This window comes from Pygocentrus nattereri, chromosome 12 (assembly GCF_015220715.1).
Source record: "Pygocentrus nattereri isolate fPygNat1 chromosome 12, fPygNat1.pri, whole genome shotgun sequence".
Lineage (NCBI taxonomy): Eukaryota > Metazoa > Chordata > Actinopteri > Characiformes > Serrasalmidae > Pygocentrus > Pygocentrus nattereri.
In genome coordinates, this window is record NC_051222.1 from 6,964,574 (window position 1) to 6,986,027 (window position 21,454).

The window sequence follows — 21,454 nt, forward strand, 5'->3', positions numbered from 1 at the left end:
AGGAACACTTTTTGAAGCACTTCGCAAGGTGAGTCAGTTTTGTCCTCTATCATTTTCTTCAGACTCAAAACTTCACTAGGATGTTTCCTCTGTTTGTTTCTTTGTCTCCAGGAGATAGACTTTAAAACACCAGGAGTTGGAGCTTCATTTCTGCAACCAGATTCAATTACAGAATTGTTTAATTTTTGCATGTTTTGTAGATAAAGAGCTCTTGGAAGCATGCTTGCAAGCTGCTGGCTCATTTTGATTTGGTCTTCTGCTCTCACCGGTCGCCTTTTCAGCTGTGTTTTGCTGTGAACCGCCATTTCACCTCTAAAGAACACATGTGCTTTGAGTAGTGCGTCACTGTACACAACAACATCTACTTCAACTGGGCAGTCACTAAATGAGCAATACCCTGAACATTTAAAAAGGGGTGCATTCCTTTTTGATCCAATGACTTTGACTCTATGGCCTACAAATGCAAAACTACAATATGGGTGAATGGACCTAATGCCTTTTGCAATTACATTTGTCCTTTGCAGTCCCTTGAAGTGATTTCTCTTTTGGTTTTTTCGAAGATCTCTCCAAGCTGAATTTGGAATTAAAAAGAATGATGGTGGTACTGGAAGACGCTTGATGAAAAATTCTTCCTTTCTCTCATCACTCACATCCTCTTGTGCATCTTCCACATCCTGCACATCGTCCTCCTCCAGCACATCATCCTCCTCCTGCACATCGTCCTCCTCCTGCACATCGTCCTCTTCCTGCACATCATCCTCCTCCTGCACATCGTCCTCCTCCTGCACATCGTCCTCCTCCTGCACATCGTCCTCTTCCTGCACATCATCCTCTTCCTGCACATCATCCTCCTCCTGCACATCATCCTCCTCCTGCACATCGTCCTCCTCCTGCACATCGTCCTCCTCCTGCACATCGTCCTCCTCCTGCACATCGTCCTCCTCCTGCACATCGTCCTCCTCCTGCACATCGTCCTCTTCCTGCACATCATCCTCCTCCTGCACATCGTCCTCCTCCTGAACATCTTCCACCTCTTGTGTATCATCCTCCTCCTGCACATCGTCCTCCTCCTGCACATCGTCCTCCTCCTGCACATCATCCTCGTGTTTATCTTCGACCTTCCACACATCATCCACCTCCTGCACATCATCCACCTCCTGCACATCATCCACCTCCTGCACATCATCCTCCTCCTGCACATTATCTTCCTTCTGCACATTTTCCTCCTCCTGCACATCCTCCACCTCTTGTGCATCCTCCTCCTCATGCACAGTTTCTCCTGAAACTGAATCCTAAGAAAAAACATAACATAAAACCATCATTTTGAAGTTTAATGCAGTTCTAGTGCTAATAATGTATATTGTAGTTTTTGCTGTGTTTGATATCTTAGCAGAATTTCTTTTTTTTGCACATTTTAATTTTAAAATGATTAATTAATAAGCATATTAATATAGTGTTACAAACATACCTTACAGTAGCTGTAGTGTGCTCTTCTCAGTCGGTATCTATTTGTAGATGTATTGGCTACACCTAGTACTGAGCACAGCCTTGCCCAAAAGCCATGATCTTTCAGTGGAGATTCACATTCTTTATGCTGTCTTGATGAACACTGAAGCAATTGAGTGTCTCGAAATGTCTTCTAAAGATATTTTCAATTTTCTGCACTGTTGAATGAAAAATACATTGTGTAGTAAAATCCTATGGAAAGATATTCTATTTTTTGCAGTAGAAAAAAAATATTAATTAATATAATGATGTGTGTATATATATATATTAATCACATACCTTTCCAAATATTTTGAATGTGAGTGTTCTAAGGGGAATAACAAAGTACTTTTCAGCATTAAAATCATAGTAAGCTCACATTGTTGTAAATTCATGTATGTCTACAGAGCACATAAGCGTAATTACTGAATAAAAATCTTGCTGATTTGCTGATTTGAAAAGACATGCTGATTTGTTCAGCAACTAAACTTCTTTAGAATTATAATTCTAAAATTTACACCATTACAAATTAAAATACTTAAATGTATTCAATTGTAAATATTTAAAAGACATAACTCACCTTTGCTTCCTTTTTGGATCCATCATACTTCTTTTTATACTTGTTTTGTTTTCTCAATGTTTTGGACACTGTCACTGTAAGCTTATTATATTCAAATGGAGCTAACTAATTTTGACAAGAAAACATGATGCTTCAGATCAATGCAAATTCTGAAATGGTTTAACCTGTGATGACCCTGAATAGCTTACACATGGACCAAACCAAACATCAATGTAACATAAATGTTATTTGTCTTTAGTCCATTAGTAACTGAATGTAATGCATTAAATGTAAAGAAATTCTACCAAGGAAATGAAGAGTACTATGTATATATATTTATAAACATATTAACAGCAACTTATCATTAAATATAAAAGTACAGTTTGGAAGCCCCCCCCCTCCCCCAAAAGAAGTTGGGTCTACCATCTCCTTGAACACTCAAAGAGGTGTTAACGCCCATGGTTGCCCTAGCAACCTGACCTATATGACCTGACAGGAGCACTGCTGACCTGAAGAAGACTTGGGTTGAGTAAAGCTAAAATGTTAAACTACAGACAAGAAGTCCACAAAATCCCCACAGACAACACATGCAATATATAAAAGTTTTATTTAGTGAAAAGCAACTGAATCTTTAAATGGTAACATAGTATACTAAATATCATAAAAACAAAGATGGTTTGGAAATGAAACAAATCACCATTTAACAGGATTTTGGCCTCTTATTCCAAAATGCTACAGTAAAAACACTTGGAAATCATAGGAATGGTACATTAGGAAGTGTATTTCTAGAATATAGTGGAGTGATTTGATAACAATTTGATTTGTGTATTTTATACAGCTCCAAATAGTGAACATAAGCAACCGAATCATCATGTAACAGGATTTTCCCATCCTGTTATTCCAAAATACTACAGTAAAAAAACTTGGAAATCATAGGAATGGTACATTAGGAAGTGTATTTCAAGAATATAGTGGAGTGATTTGATAACAATTTGATTTGTGTATTTTATACAGCTCCAAATAGTGAACATAAGCAACCGAATCATCATGTGACAGGATTTCCCCATCCTGTTATTCCAAAATACTACAGTAAAAACACTTGGAAATCATAGGAATGGTACATTAGGAAGTGTATTTCAAGAATATAGTGGAGTGATTTGATAACAATTTGATTTGTGTATTTTATAGAGCTACAAATAGTGTATAAAATAAACCGAATCGTCATGTAACAGGAATTCCCTATCCTGTTATTCCAAAATGCTACAGTAAAAACACTTGGACATCACAGATATGGTACATCAGGAAGTGCTGTTGAAGAATATCATGGAGTGATGTGATAACAATTTGATTTGTGTATTTTATAGAGCTACAAATAGTGAACATAAGCAACCGAATCGTCATGTGACAGGATTTTCCCATCCTGTTATTCCAAAATGCTACAGTAAAAACACTTGGACATCACAGATATGGTACATCAGGAAGTGCTGTTGAAGAATATCATGGAGTGATTTGATAACAATTTGATTTGTGTATTTTATAGAGCTACAAATAGTGAACATAAGCAACCGAATCATCATGTGACAGGATTTTGCCATCCTGTTATTCCAAAATACTACAGTAAAAACACTTGCAAATCATAGGAATGGTACATTAGGAAGTGTATTTCAAGAATATAGTGGAGTGATTTGATAACAATTTGATTTGTGTATTTTATAGAGCTACAAATAGTGTATAAAATAAACCGAATCGTCATGTAACAGGAATTCCCTATCCTGTTATTCCAAAATGCTACAGTAAAAACACTTGGACATCACAGATATGGTACATCAGGAAGTGCTGTTGAAGAATATCATGGAGTGATGTGATAACAATTTGATTTGTGTATTTTATAGAGCTACAAATAGTGAACATAAGCAACCGAATCGTCATGTGACAGGATTTTGCCATCCTGTTATTCCAAAATACTACAGTAAAAACACTTGAAAGTGATAGAAAGGATACATAGGAAGTGCTGCTCAAGAATATAGTGTAGTGATTTGATAACAATTTGATTTGCTTATTTTATAGGACCTCAAATTGTGATTAATTCATAACCGAATAGACACTTTTCACAAGTTTGCCATCCCATTATTCCAAATTTCTACTGTAATATCACTTGGTCCACATACCATGAATACAAGAAAGAGTGTTCTTTAAGTATATACTTGTCTGATATGATAACACTCTGATTTGTCTGTTTTATAGGACTTCAGATTGTGGTCTGTATAATAACTGTATATATGTTTAATATCACAGAATGTCTTCATTTCTAACATGTTTGTCTGCTCCACATATAGGTTTTAACATATGTTTTATTTCTGGTACTTGTGTATATTGTGTTAGACTTGGTATAGTTATGTCTATTAGCCTGTAAGACCTGTTTCTTTCTCATTTTGAATATCTGTACTGAAAGCGCGAGCTGCTACCGTAAAATGCAGTTTAGACGCGCACTTGAGCCTTTCGCGCAGATAGCGCGACCGAGCTTTTCCTAAGTGCAGATGGCGTGACCGCGGTGTTATAAGCGTTCCTGTTAAAGGCGGCTCCGTTTCCTCAGCCGAGTCCGTTACCGTTACAGTGTTTATGATGTGTGTCATGTCGGCGTCGCAGGCATAGCTCGCGTTATTTGTCGTTGCCATAGCGATTACAGGACTCTGTGTTCTGCGTGTTCATACCGGAGTGATATGTAAACAGTGTTTAGCGGGCTAAATAACTTTCCACCCCAGCACGTCTGGGATTCGGGGTCGAGGGACGTGTGATGTGAGAGGCTAAGTTGGGGACTTGGTTTAATTCGTTATTCCGGACACTTGCAGGTTTTCCTGTTTGTGTAATAATAAACACTTTCTTGGCTTTTGTCACTGATGCATCTGAGACGTTGTCATGTGTCCTTTTCCCATCAAATCGGTCGGCGAGACCATCAGCGCTGGGTTTGGACATCAAGTCTGTACTAATAGTGACCGGACCCCCGGCACGACCCCAACACGGCGGGTGGGGAGACCCAGGGATGCGAGTGGGAACAGGGTGGGGAAACTTTCAGGGCCAGTTAAAATGCATTTTAGCTCGTTTAAACATCTTTAACCCTCAAACGAGCTTTAAACAGTGGATTATAACCATGAAACTCGGCGTGTTTAGTGCTGAGCTGTTAATCTGAGTTTACACCGTCAGCTCAGGGACCCCAGCAGACCCCTCCCAGCTGCAGCTTCACACCACCCACTCACTTTACTGGGCTTTTTCCCACGGTCGCCTCGTTCACTGCACATGTTGTTTATATTAGTTCACTGTTCTGATCAGTTTAATCAGTTAAAGTCTGTTTTTATGCAGTTGGACTTCATAAAACTTCAGATAAAATGCGGGAAAACTCTGAACGGGAAACCGCTCCTTCTGTGGGAGCTGCTGTGCGGAACGCTGACGGAACAAACCGGTGACGCAATGACGTTTTTTTCTTATTTCTTTAAAACTATTGGCCCGAATGCGACCAATCAAAATGCAGCTTGGTTGCTGGGCAGATTTTGCAGAGTCCAACCAATCATTACTCCCCGTTTGACTTCGGGTATTTCCGCCGTGACTGCTGAAACGCGGAAAGAGCCGAACAGCTGTCCGGAATCCGGCGCTCTTACGGCCCCAGCTTTAATAACCGCTGGGTTAGCTAACGCTGCCAGAGCTCGGGTCGCTATAAACGGCCATTAGAAGCGAAACGAGAACAAACCTGCTGTTTTTCAGAGTTGTGGAAAAGATGATTTGTTCCTTATCTGTCAGCTTCTTATTCAACATTTCCGTTCCACCTTAAACGGCGCTGTAGTGACGACCTGGCGCCGGCGCCCTATTAACGCAAACGCTGAATCATTTAAGGTGGAACGGAATGGTGGGAAAAAGAGGCGGGCGAGTACGAAGCCTCATGAAAAGAAGAAGAGAACATCCAGCTCGCTCCTTTTAAAGAATCTGCCCGCCGTACTGATTTTCTCAGGGCGTCACTCGTGAAGTAAATTCTTCACAACAGTAAGTTAAAAAATCAGTTAAAGCAGTTCAAATTCTCCAGGCTGGACTGAACTAATGATTCTTTATGGTTAATATTTGGTTTATTTATCTATTAATATATCTCTCTTCTGTGGCCTTAGACTCAGTCATCATATGTTTTGTTTGTGTAATATATTTTATGTTTTCTTACTCTATTTTTCAGAGTTCACCTTTCAAGAGAAACTTTCTCAAACACCATTCTGTTAGCAAAGCTGCTGTTGGAGCAAGAGAAATGGAGCATCAGTCGGAATAATTTGAGAAGCAAAGCTACAAAGAGAGTTAACCAACTGTTTGAGTCACTGCATGAACAGCAAGTCAGTCAGGTTGAAAGCAGTGAAAGTACATTTGAAGCACAGTGCTCAGGTCTTGGTGTGGATTGTGACCTGTATGTTGACTCTAGTGAGACAGCCTGAGGATGATGACCGCACTGAGAGCTGCCAAGATGATGTTCTGGGTAGTTTGAGTGATTGGGCCATGCAGTTCAGCCTTCCTCTGATAGCCTTGTCTGCCCTACTGTCCATACTACGAATCCATCATCCTTTCTTGCCCAAAGATTCAAGTTCACTCCTCAAAACCAAGACCACCTATAGCGAGGAAATGTCAGATCTAAATGAAATATATAAAGTAATAAGTTTATTATTACTCTTATTCCTTTCTTTATAAAATGCTTAAGGTTTACAAAGTGAAAGATTCTCCACGCCCTTGATCACTGGAACTGCCCCCTGTTAAAGGTGAATAATGTGTCCATTTTTTTCTCTACAGATATCTGTCCTGGCAACTCTTGTTGGGCGTGATTTAAAGCACATTACGTGGAATATCCTTACACACATCTTTTCAGACAGCGTGGCTAAAGACATCAATTGGAAAGGCGTCAACAACAAAAAGAAATTCAGTGCAACGGCAGCCAAAGGTGTTCTTACACGCAGGTAGAACTTGGACAGAGATGCTTTTATGGAATTGGAGCATTAAGATTACTCACTTCCATCACCCCACTTTGAATGCTTAAAGGCCAATGTACAGTTCTAGACTTACAGTGAAGTGATTTATTTATTTATTTCTGTTCTGGTCATCATATGTGGTTCTGAATTTTCAGATTTAAGTTCATAATGGCTACCTAGGCTAGAAGTGCTAAAATACCAAACTAGCTAAAGTAAAGTGACGTGTTACAGCAGTACGGAGTCTGTGGAATCGCGCTTCATGCCTCTGGCACAGAGAGAAATAGTTGAATGACTCTGACTCTTTTTGAGGGGAATACATACCAGTCATGAGTGGAACTTGGCACTGGCGTGTCTGATTTGAGTGCTCTCCCATATCTTGTTTAAATATAATCACAGAGATCGGTACCTTTCAGCTCGCCGTTCTGCTAACGACCGCAGCAGCGATGAACAGTAAATCTCTCAACTTTTGGGTTTGCCCTGGTCTGTGTGAAAACTGTATGATGCCTGAAGTTTGTAAGGCTAAAATTTACAAAACCCAGGATGATAACCCAGGAGGACAAGTGGCATAGTGTGGGGGTGAGTGGGTGTGGCTGTGGGTTCTTAGTCATTTCAGAACAATCTACTGTTCCATCATCGTTCTGGACAGAGTTCTTCCCTTTCTTTCCTTTTATTCTTTCAGTTCCTAGATTCTAATTATTTGAAAGCTGTGAAACTGTGTGAATTATTCTCTATATTTTCAGGAAACAATTTGTTTTTACATCAGTGCAAAGGATTCCAAATTTTCAGTAGTGTAATTTAGAATTTTGTTTTATTTTACATTACAATAATTTTAGGTACAGTGATTTCTGACTGTTATGTCTTCAATACAGAGAACAGAAACTCAGTCTTGACGGTATGTATATTATAGCCCAGGGGCATTTATGGTTTTTGGTAATTATATGTTCTGTTCTGTTCGATCATTTTTACTGAATGAGTAATTGACTGAATTATTTATTTTTCTCTGTGTTCAACTCATTTTTCAGACAATTGTGTTTGATTTATAAGTTCATCTGTACTCTGGCGATAGAAATGAGCCCTGAAAAATGAGTTGTTCTCTAACAGTTTTCTTTCTTAGTTGTGCTTTATTGGCAGCATTTTTTTCTCTTAAAGCTCTTTAATGTTTTCTTGTTTTGTTTTTTTACTTTTCAAAAAAAATGTGAAAACAGTGATGCTTAATACATTTTTAAATGCATATGATTTGTTTTCATGTTTGACGTATCTTTATCAAAATCTACTTTGAAGATATTTAGTATCACATTTAACTGTTTGTGAATGTTGAACACGATTGCAAGTTGACTTTGGAATGGATCTGGTGTAAATCTGGCAGATCAAGGCCAAATCTGTTCCAAAGCTGACCTTCCATTATAAACTGGGTCAGGTCCAGATTTGGGCCAGGTATGAAGATATCTGCGTCTGTTTCAGCTCTGGACCAGATGTAATGATCATCTTTGCTAATATGGGCCAGATTTGAATCTCTTTTGGTGCAGATCCGCAAAACGGATCAGTTCCAGTATTGGGCCGTTGTGCAAAAAGACACCGGGCCAGATCTGCTTTGCGAATCCAAACTTATTTAGTGTAGCAGTGATGTGCCTATGATAATATAAATAGAATATAATTATATATAAATAGAATAAAATTATAAATAAATAGACAAAGAGATAGATGGATAGACAGACTGATAGATATATAGACAGATACATACATAGATATATACATAGATAGATAGACATGGATCTATAGATATAGACAGACAGACAGACAGACAGACAGACAGACAGACAGATAGATAGATAGATAGATAGATAGATAGATAGATAGATAGATAGATAGATAGATAGACAGGTGATCTGTATCTCAGATCAGCTCAAACGCGAATGAAGAAAATTCACTCACTTCTCACTTTTACAGCCGGGCTACGTCACAGCGCTCGCACTCACTATGATGTCACGGCCGCCCCAACGGGTCACCACGGCAGCGCTTCACAAGACCCAACACAGCCCACCGATATGCCTGAACAAGCCTGGATTCTGTGCTTCTGTGACCTCAAGTGCGCTCTGTACTTTCATTTCCAGTTGGTGTGATGGGGAATTTTAAATTTGGATCAGTAAAAGACGCCCATTTATTCTACTTCTGTGTGTTTATTTGATTTTATGATTAGTTTGTGAAACTAAAACAAAGCTACTTCTTGATTTTCCACAGAAAATCCACAGAACCAAAAACGAGACTCGACTGGTTTTTAAAATGAAAATGGAATGACTGAAGGCACATGGACTGTTAGGCGAATCCTAAAATAACCAAGCTTCCTGGACGCTGCAGAATTTATAGACCTTTACTTCTCGCTGAAGATGTTTTCAGTCTGACCTGAAAGCCTAAATAGCAAAGTTATGTCAGTATCACTGCAGAACATCATCAAAAGCTAATTGAAAAGGTGGCCATCAATGTATAATTTGTCCACAACTCGTGAGATGCGTTTACCAGAGAGTCTGTGTTCCTTCACAATAGGATACATAACATCTTGCCTCGCTGATTTCTCTCCCAACTGGTTATTAATACCAAACGTTGCTCCTTTTAGTTCTTTCTGTTTGTAGTGTTGGAATTCAGCGATTACTGGTCTGAGCTGGTTTTGTGAGTGGGCTCTGAGACGGTGCGCACGGTGGAGGGTGATGCTTTTCACTGTCGGCAGCTTCAATTTCATCTGCATAAGTCTTTAATAGTTCAGCGTTGTCCATTTCATTTCAGGGGTTCCAGAAACGAGATTGTCAAGAATAGTTTCTTTCATTTCGTTGTTCTCTTTTCTGATGAGCTCAACTTGTGAAGTAAGTAACGCCACAGAGTTTTGGAGTTCTGTGCTTCAGGAATATGAGACCTGATCAACAATATTATGTTATATAAGTTTACTTAATATACAAAATGCGTGTTTGAGATGCCAGTTTTCCCATTAGAGGGCGACATGCACTAGGTGATGAGTCAGGTGATGTCAGGTGGTTTAAATCCACAGGTAAACGAAACAGGAAGAAGGAAAGCTTCACTGAGACAAAACTGAAAGCAAGTTTCACGTGAAGACGCCTGAAGAGAAGCAGAGACGATTACAGACGTTTTGGATCTCAGACGGTAGGCCTTAAAATAAAGAGAAAAGCAAATGTTTTGATTATTATCTAGTACCTTAAAGTAAGAAAAGTTGTGTGACTGTATCTGTTGATACTGTAAGTTAACTTGGTGGTGGAGTTACTCTAAACTGGCTGACACTGAAACTTATTTTATTCTCTGATCTCTGACACAGCCCTTCATTTTAAGATGCTCTGTTTGTGTTATTTAGAACATCTTATACAGTGTTGGTGTTTGATTTGAATTACACTGTAAAAAAAACGGTCAAATGACTGGCAGGAGTGGCTGCCAAACAAAAACTGTAAAGTTAAAATAAAATAGATTTTAAAAAAGCTACAGAATCAACAATTTTACGGAAATTTACAATAAAGGTTTTTCAGAAAAGAAATGTTATTTTCCAGATTGTTCCTATAATATTATGATCAAAAACCTTCAAGAAAATGATAGCACAGACGGTTCTGCAGATAACTTATTTTACAGATTTTTCCCAAATTGTCATGATCAAAAACCTTCATTATAGTGATAGCACAAAAAAGTTTAACAGATGTTTAATTACTACAAACACCTGCAACAAAGTCAAATTTCAGTAGCGATTACATTTATTGACATCAACAATAACATTCAAGCAGTGACAAAGTTTCACATTCGTTTTACCCACTCAAAAATGGGCCAAATTTATGGCCCCACCAAATAAAGTAGATAAGATGGGCCAGAAGTCACAACTTGAACAACCAGTCAATTATTCAAGCAGACAAAATATTAAACGGTCATTCTAATGATGTAGACAAGGAGTGTAAATTTTACCAACTGTTGACTGATTCAATAGATACGGTTAGATGACAAATTAGACCATCCAAAGGAACTTCCTTTCAAACACATGCGAAAATGTTTCTGTTTAGCTTGTCCATCCAAATTCATCACCATATTCGGGACAAACTCAATTTGTCAGAAAGCTAAAAACAAAGGCATAAAGGAGTCCAAATAACATGATGAATGCATTTCCAAAACTGTCGACCTTCATCACAACAGCAATGTCCCATAGCTCAGCATCATCCTCATTGCTGTCTCTTCAAATTGTGTAAATCCCCATTGTTGACTCACGTCCTTCTCTGCATCACTGACAGACCTGGACATAAATACAAACACAATCACTGCGCGGTCAGAGAAGTGGACAAGCAGAAGTCTGCATTTTCAAGGCTTGTGAAAAACACGACTTCAGTTTAGCTCTTCACCATCATCAGCTCAAATTCAATCAATATCAGATATTAGCTGATGTTTATTTTGTACTAATAATATTAGGAATATTATAAAGTCCTAATTTACTGATGCAATTGCCAACAATGACCCTACAGTGATCCAGTGATCCATCTTTAGATAGATTTTGATTCTGAATCAGCTGCAGGTACAATGGATATTGCTGATATTGAAGTAGCATCTCAAATTCCAATGGGACTCAGATACAGTGAACATGCAGCCACTCCATCAAATGATCATTTTAAAGCACACTTTCATGTCCTGACATGTTAATCTCGTCTGAGTCCCTCTGCTATATAATTATGACTCTAGACAGCATCATTCATAATTCAGCATCAGCGCTGTTCTACCTGCAAAATTCAGTCTAATCAAGTCAGTAAATCAAAGTCTCCTGCTGGTTATATGTAATCATGGCAATGAATAAAGCTGAATAAGTGCTGAATCATTAGATTGGAATCAGAACATCATTTTGTCGGTTCTAAAGGCTGTTCAGCACCACCTTCATAGCGACTTTCCTTACTGACTCAAAGTGAGTTACATTCTGTTAGTATTCATTTTTACTTTTTTCATTTTGAAAGTGGTTAATAATGTCTATTCAGAACAGTCTCAGCTGTATGTCATGGTACTTAGTTACAGTGTGTTTTAGCTAGTAAATTGAAAATGTCAGACTTAAATGAGGGTGTATGCTCATATGTAATAAGCAGTTTGTATTTGAGGATGTAGTGGTTAAAATTTTAAATATTACTAATAATAATCTTAATATAATTAATATTATTGTTATTAAAAATTAAGGATTCAACTTTGGTGAACAGTGGTGCCCAGTCACGTACCTATAGAACTGTGGCTGTTATAGAGTTAGAATATTACTGTTTTTTATGTAGTTGTCATCTAATACCCATGTTAAACTCTTTCTCTTGTGTCTCCACGTCATATTTCCAGACTGCAGACATACAGAGCAGAATCTCCAGAGCTCAGCTATGTGTCTATGAAGAGCAATGACTCAGTGATTCACCCTCCTGTTCTCAGTAATGAAGGGTCTAGTACTGACCTGAGGTGAGACATAAACTACATGACAGTGAGTTTCTGCTGCACTTTTCAGTCTAAATGGTAAATACTGTATATCTGCCTAGCTGGATTATTCGAGGTGTGAGTACTGGTAAAGTAAGTCGGGGGGCGAGGGGGGGGGGGGGGGGGGGGGGGGGGGGGGGGGCAAAGTAATAATACCCTACATTTTCAAGAATAAGTTAGAAAAGTGCTATAAAATCATGATCTTTCTTCTAAATGTTCATTTAGGAAGCTGGACAGTTGATCAGGGCTTTTTGACAGCTTGACTGCTCCCCTTTTAGCTTAAATAAATGTTGACCCTAAATCTTCAATTTATTTATATCTCTGTTGAGAAAAGGACAAGATTTATTTAAATACTTTGTCCTTGATAACATTTTAATCCTGAGAAGGTGGAAATTAGATCTCCTGATATTTTACTTCCAATTGCTTCAGATATATTCAGCGGTCTGATGTAGCTCTTTGTCCACATTAATGTTTACATCTCTTTTTGTGTGTCTCTACGTCACATTTGCAGCCTGCAGACATTAAATGCAGAACCTCCAGAGCCCAGCTGTGTGTCTATGAAGAGCAATGACTCAGTGACTCAGCCACCTGGTTTCAGTAATGAAAGTACCAGTACTGACCTGAGGTGAGCAGCACATTTCAGTCATAATGGTAAAATTTTTCTCCCAGGCTAGGATGATAAATGAGCAGGTGGAGGATTAGAGGAGGAGCATAAGGAACATATAGAGTGGTATCAAAGAGATCATCACCAGCTTTAACAGCTGAAAATGACCACCTGACTCTCATGACTTTTCTTCTGAAAGTTCAATTAGGGAACTGGACAACTGACCATGACTATATGACAGCTTGACTGGCCTCCTTTAAGCTTAAATAAGTGTTGATGCAAAATCTTTATTTGTAATTTACAGGCCAGAGTAATAGAGCACACAGCGCTCTCTCTGATTAACAAATAGCATGTAGATCTACTCTTTTTATTAGCATAATGGAGGAAGAAATACAGAAGTAAACAAATATATAAATGAAGAAATACATTGTTAAATATAGAATTATAAAAATGCATAAATAAATAGAAGATATATTGAACTATTTATAGTTTTATTTCCCAAATTTATATATTTATATATATATTTATTTTAAATGATTGTCTTCTTATATTCTATATTCATTTTTAAATTGATTTATTTATGGTTTGGTTAGTTTATTTATTTATTTTCATTTGATATGTTTTGTCCTCCATAGTGGATACTGGATAGGCTGTTGTTGGCAGAAGCATTGTGGGTATAATGATTGTTGCACTGCTGTCACCCACTTTTTCACAGGCCTGCTCAAAAAGTTATTTCTGCTTATGCTGCTGGGTTTGTATTCCTGTGGTTCTGATACAGGCCATGTACTCTAGACTATTACATCTGACATGGTAGACATACCTGGGAATAGGATTGAGTGGTAAATTCGGCACAGATACAAAGCTGTTATTATCCAACTCAGTTGAACAGAGCTGAGAAACTATGAAGCTGGTCAGGGGATTGTATGGATAATTTTCTATAGAAATCTGTGCTAAACAGATACAGGTGCAGCACTAACATACAAACCTGCTAAAACTCCCTGCTGCTCCTTTGCCACTGCTGGTAAAACTTTCTAGGCCTGCCACTATGAAGGTATCTCACTTAAAACCTACTGTAGGATTCAAAGAACAGCCCTGAATAACTTTTAACGTGGGATTTTTAAATTGTGATGCTCTGAATATCACAAACTTTTGTCAGTCCAGTGAGTGTATTTCGCTCTGAAAGGCCCGAGTATGGCTTGCAGGAAAGGTAACAAACTCTGATGAAATCTCACTCACACAGATGTGCAGACAGCCGTCAGGATGGACCTGATCAAATTCCAATGTCAGATGCTCTGTTTACATGTAGGAGGAGCGTATGAGGCTGAAAGGTCTAATTCAGTACTGGCAGGTTTTTCTCCTCTGTGTGAGGGAATATGCTTCACACTGCTAGTGGTGCATTTACATGTTTTTCTTCTTTCTGGAAAGCGTCTCTCATGCAGCATGATTGGGAAACTGTATACTGCAGTTCTACACACCTAGTGTGTAGGGCTATATGATACAGACATAAAATGCAGTGTCTGATAAAGCTGTCAGATAACACAATGTCCATATGAGAAGTAATAAGCTACTAACAGTTTGTTCTGGCAATATAATCCCATCTTTCTGCTGCTACTTGTGAGCTGATTTGATTTAATCGGTTCTTTCATCACTCTAATGATGAGTTCATCATGGAAACTTATATCATGATAACAAGAAAAATACAATTTAACATACAGCCGTAATGGTAAGAGTGAGTGTGTCAGTACTACAACACATTACCTTGTGTGTACACATTTGCTTGTGTCTCACTCTCATTCTTTCTTCCATTTTCTCTTTTTTCGCTAGTTGTGTCAAGGATGTGTCGCTCCAGTCTCAGTCCAAATGTGGAGTGTGTGAGCAGATTCAGACAGATCCAGTCTCTATCAACTGTGGACACACTTTCTGTAGACAGTGCATCAACAGCTACTGGAGCCATTCTGCTGAGTCAGGAGACTTCCCCTGTCCACGCTGCAGAAAGAGGTTTAAGACACGTCCTGTTACACATCCATGTTCCAATACAGAGGAGTCCATGAAGCCGAATTACTGCCATCCAGTGGGTGAAGTTCTGCACAGAGATCTAGAGAGACACAAAACCAGCATGAAGAACAGATATAAGAGCTTATTTGAGGGATTCAAAACACAAGAGAATAAAACCCTCCTGAACAGGATTTACACTCAGCTCTACATCATAGAGGGAGAGAGTGAAGGAGTGAATGAAGAACATGAAGTTTTACAGATTGAAAAAAAACTCTGGAACCAACACTGTCAAGATACACCAATTAACTGTTTAGATATCTTTAAACCTGCACAGTGCCCTGTAGGAGAAATGGAAGAAGAGAGCACCAGAACTGTGATGGCTGAAGATGTCAGATATGATGAAAGAGAAGAAGATAAAGGTCCACAAGTGCAAAAACTCAGAACTGTACTGACTAAAGGCATTGTTGGCATTGGAAAAACAGTCTCTGTGCAGAAGTTCATTCTGGACTGGGCTGAAGAAAAAGCCAATCAGGATGTAGATTTGATGTTTGTGCTTCCATTCCGAGAGCTGAACCTGATTAAAGATCACCAGTACAGTCTTCTTAGACTTCTGTGTGACTTCCATCCTGAGCTCACAGACCTGGACACAAAGATATATGATGAGTGTAATATAGTGATTATATTTGATGGCCTGGATGAAAACAGAATTCCTCTGAACTTCTTACAGTCTGAGAACATGTCAGACATAACCAAGGTATCATCACTGGGTGTGCTGATGACCAACCTCATCAAAGGAGAGCTGCTTCCTTCTGCTCACATCTGGATAACCTCTCGACCTGCGGCAGCCAATCAGATCCCCTCTAAGTACATCAACCGTGTGACAGAAATTCAGGGATTCAGTGATCCCCAGAAGGAGGAGTACTTCAGAAAGAGAATCAGTGACCAAGACCAAGCCAACTTCATCATCTCACACATTAAGAGAACAAGGAGCCTCCACATCATGTGCCACATTCCAGTCTTCTGTTGGATCTCAGCCACTGTGCTTCAGCACATAATGAAACAAGGTATTACAGAAATCCCTAAAACTCTGACTGCGATGTACACACACTTCCTGAACACTCAGACAATCATGAGGAATGAGAAGTATGAGGAAAATTGTGAGATAAATCCAAAGGATCTCTTGGGATCCAACAGAGAGTTGCTTCTGAAACTGGCTGAACTGGCTTTCAAACAGCTGATGAAGGTCAATGTGATGTTCTATGAAGAAGATCTGAGAGAGTGCAGCATTGATGTATGTGAGGCCTCAGTGTACTCTGGCATTTGCACGGAGATCTTTAGAGAAGAGTTTGTGCTTTACCACAAGAAGGTTTACTGTTTTGTTCATCTGACCTTTCAGGAGTTTCTGGCTGCTCTCTCTGTGTTTCACTGCTATGTTAGCCAGAAGATAGAGGAACTGCAGTTTTTAAAGCCATGGAACACAAAGTGGTCTGACAGAGTTTCTTTGGAAGAGGTGGTAAGAGGAGCTGTGCGTAAAGCCTTAAAGACTGAGAATGGAAACCTCGATCTATTCCTCCGTTTTCTGCTGGGTATTTCACTAGAGTCCAATCAACAGCTCTTAAAAGACCTTCTCACTCAAACAGTGAGCAGCTCAGAGACCATCAGGAAAACAGTTAAATACATCAAACGCATAATACAAACAGAGGACCTTCCTTCTGACCGATCTATTAACTTGTTCCTCTGTCTCACTGAAATGAATGACCAGTCTTTATCCAAAAATATTCAGAACCATCTAAAATCAGAGGATTCCTCAAAAAAGAAATTCTCTTCTGGAGAGTGTTTGGCTCTAGCTTACATGCTTGTGACTTCAGAGGAGGTCCTGGATGAGCTCAACCTCAAGAATTACAGCACAACTCAGAAGGGTTATTGGAGGTTGATCCCAGCTGTGAGTAACTGCAGAAAGGCTATGTGAGTGTTATATCTGAATTATTGTATTTTAGTATTTGAATTGATGAGGGTCAAGTTGCTAAATATCTTTTCTATTTAATAATTGGATAGGATGGCTAACAAATCGTGCAAAATAACAAACTGCCTCAGTCTATATATTAGAAATATTCCGTTTAGGTGAAACATCATTATCTTTGGAGATTACGCCTCAGTAACTCGGACCTGTCACAGATGCACACATCACTGCAGTGCTGGAAATCCCACTGACAAAACATTGAAAATCTCTTTAAGACAGTGTCACATTCCATAATGCAGTTATTATGAACAACAACCAAACAAATGAGAGTAAAATTTACACATTGCTATTATGAAATTTAAGATAAACTTTTTAAACTTTGATTGTGCATCAGATTCACACAAGCAGATGAATCTTAACTTTTTGGGAGTGCATTGAAAGAGTATTTGAAAAGAATAAGTTAACGTGCCTTTTGAGGATGTGAGGGAATGATCTTCTTTTGTCATTATCTTCAGTATAATGTTGGTTTCGCATTTGAGACCTAAACATTGAGCTATACCTTCTTTTTGTGCCTATGCGTGTAAAGTTAACATGCAAAGACATATGAGATGGTCCAAAAAATCTGTCAGTACCTCTTTGAAATGATTATTTCAGCCTTTACAGGACGACTCACAGAAGCGCACACTCATCATATTCTAATGTGTTCTTTCTTCTTCATATTTCATTCAGTTTAAAAAATATATATTTCATAGTGCTGCTTAAAGTAGCATAGTGGGTTCAAAACGCATTATGATAGCAGTGTTAATTTTTTTTTTTGGCTGACACTGGAAGAACAATTAACAATTAATATGTTGTAAATTTATTTAAGTTTAAATCATGTGTGGCTTTCACCTTATCAACCTGCGGCTCCTGCCCTCCAGAATGTAAGGACACAAGCCTTCTCAGATAAATAAATGAGGGGAAAAAATTATGCAGTTTTGATTCTATTTTACCCCGATTTTTTGTGACTCTGCTGTTTGTACTCGATCTATGAACAAAACTGTTTTATGCATGTAGAAACTGGACATGCACAACTGAAAATGAATATAAAATGATGGAAGTTGGTAAATTTACTGAATGGAAGTTGGTGAAACAGTTTGTCTTCTTAAACATTTCTGTGCAACTAATACTCATATTGCTATTATTATACTATTATGATTAATAGTATAATCTTAATAATGACAGAAATAACATTATATTCCCAAAAGCACAGAATCTTGTCCACATGCAGATTTAAACTGTTTAAACAGAACCATGTTTGCAGTGCACAAATCAAACTACTAGTAAAAAGTGATAACATCACCACTAAATATGCTGCATTTTAGAAACCCTAGAAATGCATAGAACTAACAATAAACATGTGAAACACCATGACATTGTTACTAATATACACTACTCTAACATAGCAGCAGGAAACATGCAGAAATGAAAACACAGGGTAAAACAAAGATTATGATAAAATTATAAAAGACAGTTGTAAAACAAAACTACTAAGAATGATTGTGCAGACTGATGTGAGCTAATTAATACAAAGAACCCAGTGGACTGGATCACTTTAAACAGTATCATTTTAAACAGTCCTATGCAGCAGACTGACAGGCAAGTAAGGCAGTCATTTCAGAGAGGCACTACAGAGTAGACACAGGTTAAAGAGATGACCAAAGGATGGAGCTAGAATGGAACTGAGACAGAGAAAGGAATAGAAAGGGTTCAGTATTATTTTATACATAAATATCATTATTCATGATTAATGTGAGCTTGAATTCCAGTCTTTGTTTTAACTGTAAATGATTGTCTTGTAGACTAGCTGGCTGTAAACTCACCATGAACTTCTGTGAAACTCTCTGCTCTGCGCTGAAATCAACAAACTCACCCCTGAAAGTACTGGACCTCAGTAACACTGGCCTGCAGGACTCAGAAGGGAAGCTGCTCACTGCTGGATTGAAGAGTTCAAACTGTGTACTGGAGATTCTCAGGCAAGCTTTCTGTATTATTTCATTACATGGAAAAAGTTAGGCTGTGAAAGCACAGTAAACTCTGCACTCAAACTTCTTAGGCAATAATTTAAAGGTGGATCTTAGTTTTTGGCAGAATCTAGTTGAAATATAGCCCCTCCCTTCAGTGTGTGATGGAGACTGGTGGGGTGAATGCTCCCGGGGAGAGAGATGCTACTGGGTGGACCGGTACTTGCCCAGTCCTCCAAAGGGAACACGCAGGTGTCAGCAGGTGCGGTGTAATGGAGACCATTTATTGGGCTGGGGAAGTTGTTATATTTACTGAATGGAAGTGGGTGAAACAGTTTTTCTTCTTAACCAGTTTGTGCATCTAATAATCACATTAGATAATAATAATAATAATATTATTTTTTCAAAAACCGAACCTTTTGCACTTGCAGATGTAAACTGTTTGTACAGAACCATGTTTACAGTGAGGAATCAAACTACCAGTAAAAAGCATTAAGGAGTGATAACATCAGCATTAAATATGCTGCATTTTAGAAACCCTAGAAATGGCAGGGCTGCTGGAGTTTTTAAACTGTATCAGCTCACCGTCTGCTCTGTTAGACCCTCCCCTACTTTGTTGGTCGACCTTATAGATGTGAAGTCAGAGACAGTAGCTCATCTGCTGCTGCACAGTTTGTGTTGGTCATCATTTAGTCCTTCATTGATCATAGGACACAGTTGGCTGTGTAATTTGGTTGGTTCTTGGTCCAGCAGTGACACTGGTCTATTTAAAAACTTCAGCAGCACTGCTGTATCTGATCCACTTGTTCCAGTGCAACCCACACTAACATGCCATCACCATGTCAGTGTCATTGCAATATGATTTTTCACCCCATTTCAATAGAATTTGGCTACTTCACTCAAACATAATCTGTTAAAAATATGACCAGGTGTGACCACTAAATGTGAATCAGATGCATCATTGTGTAATGTCATATAATTCATGGTAAGGGTGGAATAAATACAGAGAAACACTACTTAAGTGAATATTTGGCAGCCATGTCAAAAATTATGAGCTTTAAGTAAACAGTGTTAGTGTGTGGAATGCGCCTGCCCCCCGGGCCCTGACGATGATGGCCCGACGAGCACTCAGCCGTGATACACCTCGGCGATGATGCCAGGGAGAGAGCTGCGAGTGCGGAGTGCTTCGTGTCCTTCTAGTGAAATGATCATTTTTACTACTAATTATGCTGTGAACTCGTCATTAGTCTTGAATATTTACTCTTAATTTTTCATAACTTGTCCATGTTTTGTTATCTTGCTGGGGTTACATTAAGAACAAAAAGAGTTGTGACGATTTTGCCAATGTAATATTAGGCTATCTATCTAGTAAGCTGTATTGCTAGTCTTATTAGCATATTATATGCTGGCAACTAGAGAATGAGTAAATGTTTTTTGCTCATATTTTTACACTCATCAAAATAGTTTAAATGAATTTGACTTTACACATTATTCTTGGTAAGTAAGCTTTGGTGAGTGTGTGAGCATGGTGAAACTTTGAGTGTGTCTCATCTTGTGCTAATAACAGTCCTAAAATGTGTTACTGTGTGAATTTAGTGCTCAATATTGACCTTCCTAAATCTGTCTTCACTGAATCATTCACAGCAGTAGACACAGCATATCAATCGTTTTTTAGCAAATCCATAATAATCCAGAATTTTTGGTCTCCTGTTCTTCTCATTTGGGATGCTGATCGCAAAGTAAATAACTTTTCTTGGAATGTCTAGACTAGACATTGTCTGATTGCTGTCACAATAAGAGTCCTATAAAATTTTACTGTTAAATAGAAGGTAACCTCATTTATTTGAAATATTTACTACACAGCCTTTATTCTTTTATTTATTGTGTAATTTGAACTGTTCTATTCTTGTTTTACATTAAATTTTTTTGTAAAGAAGCTGATATGTGCTGCATATACATGGTAAGAAAGATAAAAGCAAGAGTTAAACAGCTATAGGTTATTACACTGCCACTTTACTGAAGGAATATGAGCAAATTTGAAGATCTTTGTGAGAGAACATGCTGCTGTATATTTTATTGCCTTTATTTATCCTACTGTCACCCAGTGCAACCATTTTAAGCTACAACTATCAACTAATCACTAGAATGAGTGCAAGGCCAGTGTGTAGGTTCGAAAGGGAAGGGTAAGATTAAAGGTAAAGATACACTCACCGGCCACTTTATTAGGTACACCTTGCTAGTAAAAGATTGGACCCCCTTTTGGTTTCAGAACTGCCTTAATTTTTTGCAGCATACTTTCAACAAGGTTTTGGAAGCATTCCTCAGAGATTTTGGTTGGTTAATTGAGTTCCTGTTGCCTTTCTATCACCTCGAACCAGTCTGCCCTCTGACCTC

General features: G+C 38.4%; 1 protein-coding gene across 1 annotated transcript; it reads left to right on the forward strand.

The window, feature by feature from the left end:
- The first annotated feature begins 10,099 nt into the window (after positions 1–10,099).
- On the forward strand, positions 10,100–20,669 carry LOC108413715 (NLR family CARD domain-containing protein 3-like). Its single transcript, XM_037543768.1, has 7 exons — positions 10,100–10,182; positions 12,370–12,483; positions 13,010–13,123; positions 14,927–16,388; positions 16,494–17,062; positions 18,899–19,072; positions 20,657–20,669. The coding sequence occupies exons 2-7, from the start codon at positions 12,416–12,418 to the stop codon at positions 20,667–20,669; spliced, it is 2,400 nt and encodes a 799-aa protein (XP_037399665.1). The 5' UTR covers positions 10,100–10,182; positions 12,370–12,415.
- The last annotated feature ends 785 nt before the right edge of the window (positions 20,670–21,454 follow it).